The sequence below is a fragment of the Bombina bombina genome, chromosome 5 (genome assembly GCF_027579735.1).
Source record: "Bombina bombina isolate aBomBom1 chromosome 5, aBomBom1.pri, whole genome shotgun sequence".
Lineage (NCBI taxonomy): Eukaryota > Metazoa > Chordata > Amphibia > Anura > Bombinatoridae > Bombina > Bombina bombina.
This window is the reverse complement of record NC_069503.1, coordinates 470,323,362-470,344,157: the sequence shown is the minus strand read 5'-3', so window position 1 is coordinate 470,344,157 and position 20,796 is coordinate 470,323,362. Positions and strand designations below refer to the sequence as shown.

Genomic DNA, 20,796 nt, shown 5'->3' with positions numbered 1-20,796 from the left:
GTTCAGTGTCCTTTTAAAGAGTAATCCTAGGTGAGCTCAGGAGCGTGCGTGTGTCTGTAGCTATCTGGCTGTGGTTGCCACAGAATGCTAAACACATGCATGCTCCTTAGTTCCTATAAAGATACCTAGGTTTACTCTTCAACAACAGATACCAAGAGAATTTAATAATAGAAATAAATTGGAATGTTGTTTAGAATTGCATGCTCTGTCTGAATCATGAACATTTAATTTTGACTTTGCTTTCTCTTTAAGCTGTGTCAAGAATCAGGCTATATAATCAATTTATATTCTGTGATTGCAGTTTATGAAAAAGCAACACACCATTGGACTAAAATGCAGGTGAGAAGACAGCATTAGGACCATGTGGAGCATTGGCTGTAGGGTGTTGCCATTAGTTTCCATGGCTGCACAAGACAGAACTAAAGCTTAGTGCTTTTTAACTGCAAACTGGAGTGTTCAAGCAACTCAGTGGAATAAATCATTATGGATAATGGTATTAGTTATAGTGCTCAGTAAGTGTGGCTACTGGCTGCATCACATTAATACCAGGATCTCACCTACAACCTCCTGTGTCTCCTAAACAAAGTTTGTAAAGTGTATTCAGGAAGAAACAAACTTCTAACTATGCTGAAGGTTGTCAAGGTAAGGCACTCAGGTTACTTGTAAATACAGCTGACTAGCGAGACAAAGTCATCTTATTATTTACGTATCAAAACAGAATTCTTTAAAAAAAATGTTAACTTTATTAACTTTATTTTGCATAAATTAATGGCAATGTAGAGATATCAGATATCCATGTTTATTGAATGTTTCTTACTTTTTAAGTTCATGTAATCAATAAAACACTGTGTATTTACATGCTGATGCCAATGTAGAGATATTGTTTATTTCTATTTAATTCTATAGTATGTAATCAATAAAACACTGTGTATTTACATGCTGATGCCAATGTAGAGATATTGTTTATTTCTATTTAATTCTATAGTATGTAATCAATAAAACACTAGGTATTTACATGCTGATGACAATGTAGAGATATTGTTTATTTCTATTTAATTCTATAGTATGTAATCAATAAAACACTGTGTATTTACATGCTGATGCCAATGTAGAGATATTGTTTATTTCTATTTAATTCTATAGTATGTAATCAATAAAACACTAGGTATTTACATGCTGATGACAATGTAGAGATTATACAGATCCATGTTTATTATTACTATTTAAGTATATAATCCAAATACTGGGTATTTAAATGCTGATACAATATCAAAGATCCATGTATATTTATTTATTATAACTATTTAATATTCCATAGTATGTATTTAATTAAAACACTGGGTATTTAAATGCTGATACAATGTAGTGATATTGTTTATTTCTATTTAATTCTATAGTATGTAATCAATAAAACACTAGGTATTTAAATGCTGACGGCTAATTGGAAGATCTGCCATTGTGTGGGATGTGTAGGTGAGAGTGTGTAAATGGCTACACATCAGGTTTGTGTTAATATTAGGTAGAGCAGATTTTCTCAAATGGCCAGAGATTTGTATTTAAAAAAAAAAAAAAAAAAAAAAAAAGGCTTATTTGACATTCACTATTAGATAGCAGCAGATTGTTTATATTTTACAATATTTGTTGGAATATAAAGGGATTTGTGGACTATATTTTGGCAAGGGTAGCTAGGTATCCAGTACTTAAAGGGACAGTCAAGTCCAAAAAAAACTTTCATTTTTCAAATAGGGCATGTAATTTTAAACAACTTTACAATTTACTTTTATCAACATTTTTGCTTTGTTCTCTTGTATTCTAGTTGAAAGCTAAACCTAGGAAGACTCATATGATAATTTCTAAGCCCTTGAAGACCGCCTCTATTTTATTTAATTTTCACAGCAGGGGAGAGCAAGCTCATGTAGGCCATATAGATAGCATTGTGATCACGCCCGTGGCTAGTGGCAGACACTGCACTAATTGTCTAAAATGCAACTATATGCAAAATAACTAAAAGTCATGTGATAAGGGGCGGTCAGAAGATGCTTAGATACCAATTAGTCACAGAAGTAAAAAGTGTATTAATATAACAGTGTTGGTTTTGCAAAAAACTGGGGAATGGGTAATAAAGGGATTATCTATCTTTTTAAACAACAAAAATTCTGGTGTTGACTGTCCCTTTAACTGTACTTCAGTATAATGCATTTAAAAACATTAATGCCTGATTTGCACATATAACTGACTGAAGCTTCAGAGTCATGGGTCTAATGTATAAAATAGTATGGCAGTGGGGGCTAAGGCCCAGTGTTTTACATACAGCAGACAATATCAGTTTCTGTGTATTAAAGGGACAGTCTAGTCGAAAATAAACTTTCATGATTCAGATAGGGCATGTCATTTTAAACAATTTACTTTTATCACCAATTTTGCTTTGTTCTTTTGGCATTCTTAGTTGAAAACTAAACCTAGGAGGTTCATATTCAAATTTCTAAGCCCTTCAAGGCCTCCTTCTCTCAGGGCATTTTTTTTTTTTTATTATTCTTTTTAGTAAAGAGAGTTCAGGCATATAATACATGTATACAGAAATTTCGGCAGTATTTAAAGTCACGTTTGTTGCACAATAGATCCTCTCCGAAGCCCAGTATTCAAGTAATTTGATATGTTGTCAGGTTTTATTATTATAATTATAACTAAACTAAACCCCTATATAAACTACATTTAAATAAATGAGGATATGCATGGTGGTAAAATGCATATTCCGTTGTTTCTGCATGCCCAATTGTGTATAGAGATGTTGGACAAGGTGTGGTGAACTTTTTAGGTTTTATGGTGCGTTGTATTTAGGGTGGTGGAACTAGTGAGCTAGATCATTTATAAGGATACTGTACAGCACAAAGGGCTCATAGTCAAGCCCACCTGAGTGGGCATGGGGTACAGTAGGATTGTGTCTCCAAATGACTGCTGATCTGGCAGGGAGTAATTCTACGCTTGTGTTAAAGTATGTGTTGGCCCAGTATTAATAGGGTGCGTATGAAACTAGACTTTCCTGCGGCCTGGTTCAGTCATGTTATTAAATAATATAACATCTATTTTAGCAATATGCAAAAAATTATGCAGTTAAGATAAAGATTTGTGCATTCGGAACGCTTTATGATGTAATTGGGCATGCAAATCAGATGTCTGTGGATTAAGAGGCTATTTAATTCATGAAATGAGTTTACACATTGACCTAAATGCTAGAGAAGGAAGTAAACATCGGGTATTAACTTCTGTTTGGTTCATTTACCCCCCTAACAGGGTTGACAGTAGGACCGCCACGGTATTCAATAATAGTGTCAAGAATTATAACACTTTTAACAAACTAACTGGAAAAAATAAAACAAAAATAAAAACTCAACTAAACTAGAAATACACTATAAACCTAGCTCATCCTGCCCCATATTTTCCAGATAGGACCACTGCATTAACTAGGTTCCCTAACGCTGTTCAAGTTTGAAAACCAGGAAATATATTTGCGGTATCTTAAAGCTTCAGAGTAAATCTTTGCTTAGGGCATGCAATTCAGTTGTGAAATTACAAAGATTATACAATGTGCTGAATTAACTTGTAAAATCCAGAAACGTTACCACGTCACATCAGTTGAGATACATTATGCCATTGATTTATAGACAGAGTACAAAAGAACAAAAAGGAAGCATATGGGTGCTAATATCGAGTCCAGCATACATCCATATTCAGACACATTGACACAAGAACATTACATGCAGCCTATGTGGCAAATATGTTAAAACCAAAGACATAAATATCAATAGGGTCCTACAAAAGCTGCTTTGTCAGAGTTAGTGAACCTTAACTATTATGAGTGAAAGGCTTGTTGTAATTCAGCCGATACCCGTAGCCAAACGGGTCCTACACTGCTTCCAGCAGTAGTACATCTTAGGGAACGGCAATAAAGTGATCTCTGCAAGTCTGTGTCCTGCTCCTTCTTTACTGTATAACCCTTAACCCCACTGATAATCATGTCCGGTCCGGGGTTGGTGGCATATACATAGATATATATGGTGATCATGCGAGTCCCCACACTCAACGGCGCTCATACATTGTGTGCTGAGAGGGACTGTTGCCACCGTTGCTAGATTAGAGGTGATGGAAGCGGTTTTCTCTTCCGCTCTGAATCCAAGGGCTGTGTCTGGTGCAGTGGCCAGGAAGGAGATGAAATCCATGCTAGGCTCCAACAGGTTCAGGCAGGTGAGAGTTGCTCCGATCTCCGTTGTGGCTACTACCCCACCACTCCGTAAGGGAGCTAAGACCATGAGGCCGTCATCTGTACCACCGGAGTAGGATGTGAAAGTGCGTGCCATAGCCCGTGAGGTAGGGACATGTCGACTGGATACAGGTTTCTGCAGTCAGGGAAGTTGTTCCGGTACCTTTTGTGCATAGGTCCATGCAGGACGCTAGGAGTCTATCCAACCTGGGCAGGAATATGGCCTTCACTTCAGAAAGTATACCATTGTCGATGCCTGCTTCGTTAGCGGTGGGCATATCCATTGCTTAGGATCAGGGAGGAGGTTGATATGCAGCTGCAGTAAGATGAAACTATATACAGCGTTGCAGCAGAACGTATGCCACGGCGCCATACGGCCTCTTCAGCTTTTATCTGCTTCTCGGCGGCCAAGGGGTGGTGTACCTTGATCCAGGGAAGTTCCCAGGCACAAAAGTTGCCAAGGGAAATGCGGATGGCGAAATATTTAGTTACTTTTTACCTAAAGCTGCACGGAGCCTCAAGAATCTGTGGCCATCTTGGGTCGCCGCCTACCAGAAGTCTCTCAGGGCATTTTAACAACAGTTTTTCACCACTAGAGGATGTTAGTTCATGTGTGACATATAGATAACATTGTGCTCACGCAGGTGGCGATCCAATGAGCCAGCTCTGATTGGCTAAAATGGATCTCTGTCAAAATAACTGAAATAAGGGAGCAGTTTGCAGAGGCTTAGATACAAGATAATCACAGAGGTAAAAAGTGTATTTATATAACTGTGTTGGTTATGCAAAACTAGGGAATGGGTAATAAAGGGATTATCTATCTTTTTTTGAAACAATAACAATTCTGGTGTAGACTGTCCCTTTAAGGGCCTTACTTAGTACCTGTAAAATGCTAAGGAGCAATCGATTGGCAAAAAACTAAATGATTGAGCATTACAAGAGTATTTTGGGATAGCAAAAACCCCACATGTCCAAACCAAGGTCCTGAAGCCTTCAAGAAGTGGCCTTTTACCAGCTGATTACTCCGTGTCTGAACTGTGGATTAAAGGAATATGAAATCCAAAAATTTTCTTTTGAGATTCAGACAGAGCATACAATTTAAAAAACTTTCCAATTTTTTTCTATTATCAAATTTGCATCGTTCCAATTATATTTTTTGTTGAAGAGATACCTAGGTAGACATCTGGAGCACTACATGGCAGGAAATAGTGCTGCCATTTAGTGCTCTTCGAAATGGATAACATTCTTGCAAAACAGCTGTCATATAGTGCTCCAGAAATGGGCCGGCTCCTAAGCATACATCCCTGCTTTTCAACAAAAGATAGCATGAAAACAAAGAAAAGTTGATAATAGAAGTAAATTTAAAAATTGTTTAAAATAGTATGCTCTATCTGAATCATGAATGAAACATTTTGGCTTTCATAGTACCTCTTTAATGATTCCAGTACTTTTACATTGTAATAGTAATATTAGTCTTTTAGCAGCAAATGTGTACTGAAGATGATGTAGAGAAACAGAAAATCCTATCACAGTGTGTACAGGGATATGCATCACAAATATATCAGTGCATTCCATTCAAAATGTCCCTAATTCTGAACTCTGTCCCCTGTGACAGCCATATGTCCCTATTTGCAGAATTTCCCCTATCCCTGCCCATAGACTAACCAGACCTGACCAATAACTGCCCAAGAACCGCCCACTGAACACATGGACATGCCCAGTATCCTGCTCAGTATCTGCCAATGACCCTGCTCACAAAACGGCAACGTCCCCCCTCAACCTTCTGAGTGCCTATAACCTTGCCACAAAATTTGGGTGGTATGTTACAGTATCAGGTAGGTATTGGCATTTTACTCATCATAAATCTACAGTATATAACTATATATCTTAAAGGAACATTAAAGTGATGGCAAATCCTAGCGTTTGTGAAACACTAGGATTTACCATTGGAACAAATAAAGGGGACTTTAATTCATTAAAGGGACATAATACTCATATGCTAATTCACTTGAAACTGATGCAGTATAACTGTAAAAAGCTGACAGGAAAATATCACCTGAGCATCTCTATGTAAAAAAGGAAGATATTTTACATCACAATCTCCTCAGCTCAGCAGAGTAAGTGCAGTGTAAAATGTTATAATTCAACTGCTGCCCAGCTGCAGGTAACAAAAAAAATGAAGAAATTAACTGCAGCCAATCGGCATCAACAGTGCTGAGGTCATGAACTCTTTTACTGTGATCTCATAAGATTTTACTTAACTCTCATGAGATTTCATAGTAAACTTCCTTAAACTGAATAGGGAAATAAGACGAGTGTGCACGTAAGCTCACTCCCTTAGCTGTCCCGGGACAGATATACTGATTTGCTGTTTAGAAGTCCTTTACAATGGGATGTGGCTACTGAGGAACTTTTGAGGTAAAATATCTTTCTTTTTTTACATAGAGATGTTAAAGTGAAAGTAAATTTTTCACCTGTGCCACATATATATGTAATATACATCAGTAATATTACATTATCGCTATTTTTTTTTTTCCGTTAATCCTATAGTTTATATTTTGATCATTTTGTTCCCTACCGTTATCGCCGTCGCTCCTCCCACCCTCCTCTTCCTGTATTTTCTATCCATTACGTATAGAGCGGTCACACCCGCTCTATACGTAGTGTAAATGCGCGTTCACGATTACTGCAAGGATTGCGCATCCGCTAATCGCCGATCCTGTTCAAAATGCGCATGCGATCTTTAAATGCTAACTATCTTGGCACGAAACAACTAGTAGCTGAGTGCATGCGCGAATTGTGAACGCGCGACTGAGAAATTGATGTTTAGATTAGATTTTGCACATGCGCAATGGGTGACAGGCTTATATGAAGTAGCTTCATGGCCGCCGATCGGCCAGAAAGTCAATTGGAGGAGCTCAAAAACGTGACCAGGAAGTAAATTGTGGTATAAACAACGGGATGAATTACTAACAAAAAAATAATAGTTTAGATGCGGTGAAAAACGTTATTTTTAGACTGGTTATAGCGAAACGATGAATGAAAGTCCTATTGTTTTTACATTGACTATGTAAATGGGCAGAGCAGAACAACTAAGTTTACTTTCACTTTAAGGTGATATTTTCTAGTTAGCTTTTACAGCTATGCTGTATCACTTTCAAGTGATTCAACATTTGGGTATCATGGCCCTTTTAAGTATAAAATACTTCATTTTGAAAGTTCCTTTATTTGTTTGCAGCGTTCCCTGCACTGAGCTAGTAAGGCAGCCCACGGCAGAACACTATTTGGCTGAGAGGTGACATTTCCACCTCTTAGCCAATAGCCTGCATGAAATACAGCTTGGCACCATATATTGCGGCACCAAGCCAGATTTCCCGGATGGCTATTGGCTAAGAGGTAACAATGTCATCTCTCAGTAAAATAGCGTTCTGCCGTGGGCTGCCTTAGTAGCTCAGTGCAGCGAACGCTGCAAACAAATAAAGGAGCTTTCAAAATGAAGTATTTTATACTTTATGAATTAAAGTTTATTTGTTCCACTGGTAAATCCTAGCGTTTCACAAACGCTAGGATTTGCCATCACTTTAAACTCAAGAAAATGTATAACATCTATGAAAGAATATTTGCCCGGTAAAATATTTGTTGCATTACAAAAATATTGTTACATCCTGTTTAAACTGTATGTTTGTGCACAGCTCATACCTAGAAACAGATTGTTCATAGACTGATAAAGACAATTACCACAACTTTATTAGTCGAGAAGTACTCTTCCCACAAGCACTAAAAACATTTTTTATTGCTCTTTCAGTGAAAAGTGACCACTCTTACTTTAGTCAAAATGTTCCAACAGGACTGCTGGCTTTTAAAGGGAGATATAGGTTACATTTAAAATGCAGAGTAGCGCATCTCAAATTTAAAGAGACAGTCATTGTTTTATTTATTTAAAGGTAACTGACGAGCGCCACCAAAAAGTGAAAAAGATATATAATAAATATGTTTCTTATACAAATAGTCTGACAGCTGCTATTTTAAAATCAATAGATAAGAAGATATCAGAAAATAAAAACAGCGCTATACTTAAAGGCATACTAAACGCAAATTTTTTCTTTCATGTTTTAGATAGAGCATTGGTTTTCAAACCTGTCCTCAGGCCTCCCCAACAGGCCAGGTTTTATGTATTACCTTAGGTGAGAGCAGGTAAAATAATCATGTTTACTAATGAGCTGATTATTTCACCTGTGCTCCAGTTCAGATATCCTCAAAATGTGGCCTGTTAGGTAGGCCTCAGGACAGGTTGGAAAACTAGTGCGATAGAGCATGCAATTTTAATCAACGTTCTAATTTACTCCTATTATCAATTTTTCTCCATTCTCTTGCTATCTTTATTTGAAAAAGTAGGAATCTAAGCTTAGAAGCCAGCCCATTTTCGGTTCTGCACTCTGGATAGCACTTGCTGATTAGTAGCTACATTTAGCCACCAATCAGCAAGTGCTACCCAGGTGCTGAACAAAAAATGGGCCGGCTCCTAAGCTTAAATTCTTTCTTGTCAAATAAAGATAGCAGGAGAACGAAGAAAATGTGATAATAGGAGTAAATTAGAAAGTTGCTTAAAATTGCATGCTCTATCAGAATCATGAAAGAAAAAAATGTGGGTTTAATGTCCCTTTAACCAAAATAAATTTCCTACAAACAGAGAATATATATAACAAATCTCTTTATTATGTTTGTAATATTTTAGCAAAATGAGACTAATGTCTCAACTTCAATATATAGTACATATAAAAAAGTTTCATTCTCTTGTGATTATAAAGTTCAGTTTTTATTTAAAATTAAAACACAAGCACGGAAGTGTTGTTAGTAAAATCCACCAAATCAATTGAAAAATAAGAGCAAACAAAACACTTGCCTGGCCAGACCAGTGTAATAAAACAAAACGCAATGCATTTCAGGGCCACGCCCCTTCATCAGGTGCAGTCTGTGTTTTATTTATGTACGAGAAATGATTCAGTACATTGCATAAGATTTGCATACAACATAAATATTCAATGCTTTTGTGTGGTATTATTATTATTTTTTATAAATTATCCATTGATATTTTTATTGCACCATTTTTGTTTCTGGCACTGCCCATTTTTTTTTAAAAGTGTGTCTGTTGTATACTTGTCTGAAACTCCAGATAAACCTCAATCTGTAAAATGTAAATATAAAACTGTCCAATGAGTGTAGAGTAAGCTCAAAGTGAAATAATGGTTAGTAGAGCTGTGTTTATTACCTAATGTATTGATAGGACTAGCCTGCTTAGTCCAGTCAAATGCTAAAATAACAAGTGTTGCAGTAAGTAGTGTTACCTTTTTTTTCTTTTTTTCTTATTTCTACATTTAGTTTTATTTATATTGATATCAAAGGGCTTGACAAATGTTTTTAAAAAATATGATCATCATTTTGGGCATACTGTAAGTGTGAGTTTATAATTTATATTTGTGTATGTGTGTAATAAATAATGGGCTGCTGCAAGAGCTATGCACTAATTATCTCTGTTGCCTCCATAGACACTGACAGCATTGATTTGTGCACCAGTGCCTTGTTGCTGCTAAAGCATGGGGCAGAGAGATCCTGCAGTGCACACTAGTGCTGTGTGGCAGAGATTCTGCAGTGCACACTAGTGCTGTGTGGCAGAGATTCTGCAGTGCACACTAGTGCTGTGTGGCTGCTTTAGCGTGGGGCAGAGATCCTGCAGTGCACACTAGTGCTGTGTGGCAGAGATTCTGCAGTGCACACTAGTGCTGTGTGGCTGAGATTCTGCAGTGCACACTAGTGCTGTGTGGCAGAGATTCTGCAGTGCACACTAGTGCTGTGTGGCTGCTTTAGCGTGGGGCAGAGATCCTGCAGTGCACACTAGTGCTGTGTGGCAGAGATTCTGCAGTGCACACTAGTGCTGTGTGGCTGCTTTAGCGTGGGGCAGAGATCCTGCAGTGCACACTAGTGCTGTGTGGCAGAGATTCTGCAGTGCACACTAGTGCTGTGTGGCTGCTTTAGCGTGGAGCAGAGATTCTGCAGTGCACACTAGTGCTGTGTGGCTGCTTTAGCGTGGGGCAGAGATTCTGCAGTGCACACTAGTGCTGTGCAGCCGCTTTAGCGTGGAGCAGAGATTCTGCAGTGCACACTAGTGCTGTGTGGCTGCTTTAGCGTGGGGCAGAGATTCTGCAGTGCACACTAGTGCTGTGCAGCCACTTTAGCGTGGAGCAGAGATTCTGCAGTGCACACTAGTGCTGTGTGGCAGAGATTCTGCAGTGCACAATAGTGATGTGTGGCTGCTTTAGCGTGGGGCAGAGATCCTGCAGTGCACACTAGTGCTGTGCAGCCGCTTTAGCGTGGATCAGAGATTCTGCAGTGCACACTAGTGCTGTGTGGCTGCTTTAGCGTGGAGCAGAGATTCTGCAGTGCACACTAGTGCTGTGTGGCTGCTTTAGCGTGAGGCAGAGATCCTGCAGTGCACACTAGTGCTGTGCAGCCGCTTTAGCGTGGAGCAGAGATTCTGCAGTGCACACTAGTGCTGTGTGGCAGAGATTCTGCAGTGCACAATAGTGATGTGTGGCTGCTTTTGCGTGGGGCAGAGATCCTGCAGTGCACACTAGTGCTGTGCAGCCGCTTTAGCGTGGAGCAGAGATTCTGCAGTGCACACTAGTGCTGTGTGGCTGCTTTAGCGTGGAGCAGAGATTCTGCAGTGCACACTAGTGCTGTGTGGCTGCTTTAGCGTGGGGCAGAGATTCTGCAGTGCACACTAGTGCTGTGTGGCTGCTTTAGCGTGGGGCAGAGATCCTGCAGTGCACACTAGTGCTGTGCAGCCACTTTAGCGTGGAGCAGAGATTCTGCAGTGCACACTAGTGCTGTGTGGCAGAGATTCTGCAGTGCACAATAGTGATGTGTGGCTGCTTTAGCATGGGGCAGAGATCCTGCAGTGCACACTAGTGCTGTGCAGCCGCTTTAGCGTGGAGCAGAGATTCTGCAGTGCACACTAGTGCTGTGTGGCTGCTTTAGCGTGGGGCAGAGATCCTGCAGTGCACACTAGTGCTGTGCAGCCGCTTTAGCGTGGAGCAGAGATTCTGCAGTGCACACTAGTGCTGTGTGGCTGCTTTAGCGTGGGGCAGAGATCCTGCAGTGCACACTAGTGCTGTGCAGCCACTTTAGCGTGGAGCAGAGATTCTGCAGTGCACACTAGTGCTGTGTGGCAGAGATTCTGCAGTGCACAATAGTGATGTGTGGCTGCTTTAGCGTGGGGCAGAGATCCTGCAGTGCACACTAGTGCTGTGCAGCCACTTTAGCGTGGAGCAGAGATCCTGCAGTGGACACTAGTGCTGTGTGGCCGCTTTAGCATGTGGCAGAGATCCTGCAGTGCACACTATTGCTGTGCGGATGCTTTAATGTGGGGCAGAGATCCTGCAGTGCACACTAGTGCTGTGTGGCAGAGATCCTGTAGTGCACACTAGTGCTGTGCGGCTCCTTTAACTGAGTGTCATGGTGGCCAGATCCTGCAGTGCACACTACTAGTGCTGTGTGGCAGAGATCCTGCAGTGCACACTAGTGCTGTGCGGCTGCTTTAATGTGGGGCAGAGATCCTGCAGTGCACACTAGTGCTGTGCGCTGGTTTAGCGTGGATCAGAGATCCTACAGTGCACACTAGTGCTGTGCGACTATTTTAGCGTGGAGCAGAGATCCTGCAGTGCACACTAGTGCTATGAGGCAGGCGGCAGCTTTAGCGTGGAGCAGAGATCCTGCAGTGCACACTAGTGCTGTGTACCCGCTTTAGCGTGGAGCAGAGATCCTGCAGTGCGGTTGCTTTAGCTGAGGGCTACAAACATTTGCTCAGCTGCATGGCATCCATAGTAACTAAAATTGACAGCATGATATGCACAACCATTCAAATGATAGAAAGTTTCAGGGTGCTAGCATGGTCATTATAAGCCAACGCAGGCAGTATGGTGTTAGACAGAGGGTAGGGCAATGCCAGAAATCGAAGCAGCATTGCGGGTTTTGAGTCATCACTGACACTGGGTTTATTAATATCTAATAGTATAAGTTAATGCTAGAATCATTAACTATTAATACCAAATGCTGAGATCATTTTATTTGATGTCTCTTCTATGATTCCCTAGGAAGATTCTGATAAGAGGTAGATGATTCTTTGCCTCCTGTGCAGTATTACAAAGATTGATGGAAAATGGATTAAAGATCAACCTACAAAATTGTAGATTAAGATAAAATTGAGTTTTGTGAGCATGTTCTAGATAAGAGAGTTGGATACAACAAAAGAAAAAGACGAGGCATTACAAGAGCACCAATACCGAAAAATTTAACTCGTTTAGGACTTATCTTGGATTACTAAATTACTATAGCAGATTTCTTCCAAATTTGCCATGTGTTATACCCTCTACATTGGGTATTAGAGAAAGAAGAGAAATGGACATTTGTTCCACGTGACTTGATATACCTACTGCAGAGTATTAAATGTATGGGTAATTGTTCCTTCATGTTTTTTTCTGTATTTGAATAAGCTGTTTTTTCTCTCATCAAAACCATCACAGAGGACAAGCCCATAACAAAGGACCGAACCTCCAAGTCAAGCAGACCTGCTAATGTTATTTAGGTTAGGTATAGAAATGCTTGTTAATGCTGGGGGGTTAAATAAACACAAGCAGCTATTTCACATACAAACTCTCTCTTCCTCATACCCGCCATAGTGTTGTCTCCTATTTACATAGCTTTCTGCAGAGAAATGTTTGCTACTTGTATTTTCAGTGTAGGTGGGGATTACAACAGGCAAAAGTAGCTATTTCAAGTAACAAATAAAGGTGTAGTAGCTGTTTGCAAACAATTAAATACACTCCAGCAGGTAAAATGGACCATTTGGGACACATTCAAGTGGAGAAAATATTAAAGTATAATGTTCCTTTAAAGGGACATGAAACCCAAACATTTTCTATCATGATTCATATAGAGCATACAATGTTAAACAACTCTTTAATTCACTTCTATTATTTTTTTTTTTTTTTGGTATACTTTGTTAAAAAGCATACTTAGATAGTCTCACAAGCTGGGAGCTAGATGCTTAGTGGTGGTTGCACATATGTGCCTGTTGTCATTGGCTTACCGGTGTGTTCAGCTAGCGCATTGCTGCTCCTTAAACAAAGGATACCAAGAGAATTAAGCAAATTTGATAACAGAAGTCAATTTGTACGTTTTTTTTAAATATATGCTCTATCTGGATCATGAAAGAATAGTTTTGGGTTTCATGTACCATTTTAAAGGACCAGTCAACACAGTAGATTTACATAATCAACAAATGCAAGATAACAAGACAATGCAATGGCACTTAGTCTGAACTTCAAATGAGTAGTAGATTTTTTTTTTCTGACAATTTTAAAAGTTATGTCTTTTTCCACTCCCCCTTTACCATGTGACAGCCATCAGCCAATCACAAATGCATACACGTACCATGTGACAGCCATCAGCCATTCACAAACGCATACACACTTATTCTTGCACATGCTCAGTAGGAGCTGGCGACTCAAAAAGTTTAAATATAAAAAGACTGTGCACATTTTGTTAACGGAAGTAAATTGGAAAGTTGTTTAAAATGGCATGCTCTATCTGAATAATGAAAGTTTAATTTTAATTGAGTGTCCCTTTTAAGCTTTTGAGAAAAAGAAGGAAATTATTAAGAAAAAAATGAAAATTAATGGTATGAATCACCACATGGGTGAGGTGCTGTACTGTTGTCATTTTGAGACTGCGCAGGGACCCTGTGCTAATCCAATATGTTGTGTAGGACAGTAGCAGCCGTGAAAATTCTACTGATTTTTAGCGGCAAACAAAATCAGTAGCTGAAATAGCCTTGTCTTTGTATAACACTGATCTGACTGAATTCCTTTTCACATAATTGTGCTGCAACAGTGAAACCGTAAAATGTGGTAACAAACATTTGTTTGTGAAGAATGTGATGCAGTTTGTGTGTGCATAGTGTTGGTCAGCTGAGTTTTATATTATTGATTCCATCTTAAAATTCTTAACCATTTTTCTTGAAATTGAATAAAATAAGTACAGAGTGTAATAGATCATCTATATGTATAAGGCATACCTAAATATCTGACTTCTAGATTTATCAAGGGCTGTCATAAGGACAGACTTGTTGGTTTACTTAGATAGTGATTCTCTGTTGCTTCTTTTGTCCTTGTCATTAAAATGGCATGGCACTCAATTTCTTTCTTTAATGATTCAGATAGATAAGTTTTTTTTAAAAAAAGTTTCCAGTTTAATTCTATTATCAAATTTGCGTAGTTCTCATGTTACTCTGTGTTGAAGAGATATCTAGGTAGAGTGCTTATGTCTGGAGTACTGCATGACAGGAAATAGTGCTGCCATCTAGTGCTCTTGCAAATGTATAACATTGTTGCAAAATTGCTACCATATAGTCCTTAAAGGGACACTCAGGTTTTATTAAATTTTCAAGATTCAGATACAGCATGTAACTTTAAACAACTTTCCAATTTACTTCCATTAAAAAAAATCTGCCCAGTCTTTTATATTTATACTTTTTGAGTCACCAGCTCCTACTGAGCATGTGCAAGAACTCACAGACTATACGTATATGCATTTGTGATTGGCCGATTGCTATCACATGGTACAGGGGGAGTGGAAATATACATAAGTTTGAAATGTGTTAGAAAATAATCTACTACTCATTTGAAATTCAGAGTAAATGCTATTGTATTGTCTTGTTATCTTGCATTTGTTGATTATGCAAATCTACTGTGTTTACTGGTCCTTTAAAGGGACAGTCTACACCAGAATTGTTATTGTTTTAAAAGATAGATAATCCCTTGTTTACCCATTCCCTAGTTTTGCATAACCAACACAGTTATATTTATATATTTTTTACCTCTGTGATTATCTTGTATCTAAGCCTCTGCAGACTGCCCCTATATTTCAGTTCTTTTGACAGACTTGCAGTTTAGCCAATCAGTGCCTGCTCCCAGATAACTTCACGTGCACGAGCACAGTGTTATCTATATGAAAAACATGAACTAACACCCTCTAGTGGTGAAAAACCTGTTAAAATACATTCTTAAGAGGCGGCCTTCAAGGTCTAAGAAATTAGCATATGAACCTACTAGGTTAAGCTTTCAACTAAGAATACCAAGAGAACAAAGAAAAATTGATGATAAAAGTAAATTGGAAAATTGTTTAAAATTACATGCTCTATCTGAATCATGAAAGTTTATTTTGGACTAGACTGTCCCTTTAAGACACGTGTAGACTTGCTTTACAACTAAGGATAACAAGAAAACAAAGAAAAATTGATAATAGAAATAAACTGGAAAGTTGTTTAAATTGTATGTTCTATCTGGACCATGAAAGAAAAATATTGGCTTTTATGTCCCTTTAAATATTTCTGAATGTAATTGGTTTATTTGTCCACTAGATGTCAGTGTATTATTAATTATCTCTTATGCTTTTTATTTTATTGGAGAGAAGAAAAAAAAAAGAAATACAAAGAATGATCGGTACTGGGTATATGAATTCATTTACATTTCATTTCTTATTAGGTTACTCAAAGGTAAAGACCAGGTTAGCCGTTAAAAGGACATGAAACACTAAATACATGTCATGCACCTCCCTCTAATTATGGGTGCCGCCATGATGGAACTTAGGTTACATTACAGGTATCTGGCGGAGAGCTGCTGCACTGGAATGCAATAAAAGGTCAATTTCAACATGGCAGCACCCATGACTAGAGGGAGGCAGGGAATAACCTCAATTCTAGGCTTATAACATGATTTTTAAACAAATATGCCATAATTTTAGGGGGCTTTTACATACTCTGGTTGCTATCTTTGAGTCAAGATAAACAAAGGGTTAATCAATTTTCTAGTAAAATGCTCCCTGTCCCCAAATGTGCAGCCACAAATCTTTGTGCCCTACACCATGTCTCTGATGAGGTGGGATATATATATATATTTTAATCTGCTTGGTGTGAGGTATCATAACATGTTTGTGTTCAACTTTATCTATTTAAAATATACCAATGTGTTTTTGTTTTTAATGTTAGCCTACTCTTCTGCATCTATCCCCTCTCCCATTGGGTAAAAGGTGAGATGCTTCATCTTCAGACTTAAAAAACAATCTGCAGACTAGCATCAAGGTATCTTGTGTCACTTTTTCAGAAAAGCTAATTTGTTTGACCTGTGTGTGGTGCTGTTGATTAACAGGATTTGTGTATTGAAACGAAGGTACAATTGGGCATATTTGAGCCACCTGTCAAATGACCCATTGCCAATGTCCGTCATCTCCTCCTTATTTTGTTTCCCCATCTCAAGGAAATAGAATATTTGGTTTGCTGTTACCACATTATTTTAAATTAGGGGGAGATAAAAGGCGATTTTAAAATCCTCCACTACGCACAAAATATAGAAAAAATAACTCATTGTGTAGTTCATTAACAAATCTAGACAGGCCCAGAGGCTTGTTTTCCCACAGAAAAACTCTGAATTACATTGTTTCCAATGCAGCAAAGGATTCTGGATAAGATATGCAAATCAAGTACACAATGACACACCTTTTTACTTCAGTATGCTTTTCAGCAGGTTCCCTTTACGCCAAAGTATCGCTGTTCACACAGCTTATAAACTTAGCTAGGGTTAGTGCAGTGATTCATAACCATCCCAGGACAGACTGTTTCGTAGTTTTTGCCATCATCAGCTGGGAGAAGGTTAGAATCACTGCTGGGTGTAGTTGATTCCAGGCAGAATAACAACATTTTAAATTAAGGGGAGATAAAAGGCGAGTTTAAAATCCTCCACTACACACAAAATATAGAAAAAATAACTCGCCATTTATCTCCCCCTAATTTAAAATGTTGTTGTATTCTGCCTGGAATCAACTTCACCCAGCAGTGATTCTAACCTTCTCCCAGCTGATGAGTGGCAAAAACCACGAAACAGTCTGTCCTGGTATGGTTATGAATCACTGCACTAACCCTAGCTAAGTTTATAAGCTGTGTGAACAGCAATACTTTGGCGTAAAGGGAACCTGCTGAAAAGCAGACTGAAGTAAAAAGGTGTGTCGTGTACTTGATTTGCATATCTTACCCAGAATCCTTTGCTGCATTGGAAACAATGTAATTCAGAGTTTTTCTGTGGGAAAACAAGCCTCTGAGCCTGTCTAGATTTGTTAATGAACTACACAATGAGTTATTTTTTCCACATTATTTTGTTATATTTAATATCCTATTCAATATAAAGTAATTCCTTACAAACATTAGAAGAAACTATTATGATATCTGAACATTTTGAGTGAAATCAGCTTAAAGGGACAGTCTGCACTAAAATTGTTATTGTTTTAAAAGATAGATAATGCCATTACTACCAATTCCCCAGCTTTGCACAACCAACATTGTTATATTAATATACTTTATAACATTTAAACCTCTAAATTTCTGCCTTTTTCTAATCCACTATAGATAAGCTTTGTAATTACCACAAGTATAAAATCAAGCTAAATTACTTGGCTAAATGGGATTTGGTGGTTTCATTCATTTAATGAGTAAGGGTGCCAAACTATAAGAGCATTTAAGAACATAGCCTTTCTATAAATAATTTTTGCTTTTTCAGATAATATCTAATCATATAAAAGTATGTTCAAGTGTTTTTTGTTTTTTGTTTGTTTATGTGATCTGTTGGAAATTCTCATTATAAAATTAACTAAATACTGACCTTTATGTAAATCTGATGTTTTTTTGGTGTTCTCGGTCAACATTTGATTTCTATCCAGACCATGTATATCTTTTTTAACATTATGAATTTCTTGTTTAGAGTAGGGATGGGCGAATGTTTCTAAAAATTCGAAATTTAAAACAAATTTTTATACATTCGTTCGTTCAAATCGAATTTTGAATGTTTATATAACATTCTAACATTCTATTTTCGAATTTTCGTTTTCAAATTTTTCAATAAAATTCGAAAATATTCGTTAGAATAATAGAATGTTTAGCTATGTATTCATTCGATTTCTAAATGTAATATTCGAATGTGACATTCAAAATAGTATTTCTAGTCTACAACTGTTTTAATAAATGTAATATTCGAATGTGACATTCGAATGTCACATTTGAATTCGAAATAGTATTTCGAGTCTTATACTGTGTTTTTTAAATTTAATATTCTAATTTGAATGTGACATTCATATTCGAAATAGTATTTCTAGTTTACAACTGTGTTTAATAAATGTGATATTCGATTTGAATGTGACATTCGAAATAGTTTTTCTAGTCTAATACTGTGTTTTATAAATATTAAAATTCGAATGTGATATTCGATTTGAATGTGACATTCGAATTTGGAATAGTGTTTCTAGTCTACAATTCGGTTTTATAAATGTAATATTCGAATTTGAAAGTGACATTCGAATTTGAATGTGACATTCAAATTCGAATGTGACATTTGAAAACTGTAAATAACATTCGAAAATCGAATTTTTAAGAATATTCGTTCTTATCAACATTCTATTATGTAAATCGAATTTCTACAATAACATTCGTTCTAACATTCGAATTCGAATATAAACACATTCGCCCATCCCTAGTTTAGAGTAACCATATGCTAAAAAACAAAAAACTTGATTTAATAACCCCCAAAAACTTTTACTTATTTTTGTCATTTTTCTGTGAGTTAAAGGATTACTGTATAATTGTTTTAGGTGTGTACAACGATTATATATATACCTTCTTATCAAGGTTAAACTTATAACATTCACTTACTTCCAATGCCTAATGATCCGTGTAACATAAAAAAAAAGTATTTCATATTTTTTATCCTGTCGTCATTCCAGACAACCCACTAATATGGGCTGTCTAATCGCTGTTTACATCCTCCAATCGGCAGTCTATTCTATGAATATAATTAACTGGATATTGCGTCATCTTGCGCATGCGCAGTCCATCCGTTGTTATCGCGCATGCGCTTTCCTTAAGCTGAAGCCGATAATGCCAAACTACAGGATATTCTCTCCTTACCTTCAAAGCGCAGCTCCCTCTTTCTCCTGTTAAGTGTGGTCAGTCCACGGGTCATCATTACTTGTGGGATATTTGCTCCTCCCCAACAGGAAGTGCAAGAGGATCACCCAGCAGAGCTGCTATATAGCTCCTCCCCTCCACGTCACACCCAGTCATTCTCTTGCACCCAACTAATAGATAGGATGTGTGAGAGGACTGTGGTGATTATACTTAGTTTTTATAACTTCAATCAAAAGTTTGTTATTTTAAAACAGCACCGGAGTGTGTTGTTCATTCTCAGGGAGAATTTGAAGAAGAATCTACCTGAGTTTTTGGATGATTTTAGCCGGAGTAGTTAAGATCATTGTGCTGTTCTCGGCCATCTGAGGAGTGAGGTAAACTTCAGATCAGGGGACAGCGGGCAGGTTCACCTGCAAAGAGGTATGTAGCAGCATATTATTTTCTGAGGAATGGAATGGACTAAGAAAATACTGCCAATACCTATATAATGTAAGTTCAGCCTTAAATGCAGTAGTAGCAACTGGTATCAGGCTGTCATGTATGTATATTTACACTTCAGTATTCTGGGGAATGGCACTTCTCTGGGATAAATACTGTATGCATAAAACTTTAGCCTATCTTGCAGTGAGAACGACTAGCAACAGGCTTTCTATGACAATTCATTTATTTGATGTTAAACGTTTTGCTGGCATGTTAAATCGTTTAATTTTCTGAGGTACTGGGTGAAAAATTGTTTTGGGCACTATTTTTATCCACTTGGCGGGCATTTTATTTAATTTAAGACAGTTTACTGATCTCCCTCACTGTTGTGTGTGAGGGGGAGGGGCTTAATTTGGCGCTTTTACTACGCATCAGAAATTCAGTCACAAGTCTGTTTTTCTTCCCTGCATGATCGGGTTCGTCTCTACAGAGCTCAAGGGTCTTCAAAAGTTATTTTGAGGGAGGTAATCACTCACAGCAGACCTGTGAGATTGTGCTTTGACTGTGATAAAAAACGTTATATTCTGTACATTTTTTCTGCTATTTAAGGGTTAGTTATCCATTACTAATGGGGGCAATCCTTTGCTAAAATTGTATTTTTACCGGAAAGAATTTGATTTTATAGTTTATCCGGTTTATTGTTACTCAACTGTCATAACTTTTCTGTGCTTCTTAAAGGCACAGTACGTTTTTTTTTTGTTTTTTTTTCATATTGTTTGTAAATTGAATTGAAAAGTATTTCCAAGTTTGCTGGTTTAATTGCTAGTGTGTTAAACATGTCTGACTCAGAGGAATATCTCTGTGCTATATGTGCTAAAGCCAAAGTGGAGCCCAATAGAAATTTATGTACTAATTGCATTGATGCTACTTTAAATAAAAGTCAATCTGTACAAATTGAACATCATTCACCAGACAACGAGAGGAAAGTTATGCCGACTAACTCCCCTCACGTGTCAGTACCTGCATCTCCCGCTCGGGAGGTGCGTGATATTGT

General features: G+C 37.8%; 1 protein-coding gene across 1 annotated transcript in view; it reads left to right on the top strand.

Moving 5' to 3' along the window:
• Positions 1-524: 524 nt before the first annotated feature.
• Positions 525-20,796, top strand: part of LOC128660480 (palmitoyltransferase ZDHHC11) — a 238,200-nt gene continuing 217,928 nt past the window's right edge. Inside the window, exon 1 of the mRNA XM_053714347.1 lies at positions 525-642. Within this exon, the coding sequence (XP_053570322.1) occupies positions 625-642 (18 nt within the window). The 5' untranslated portion in view covers positions 525-624. The remainder of the gene's footprint in view (positions 643-20,796) is intronic.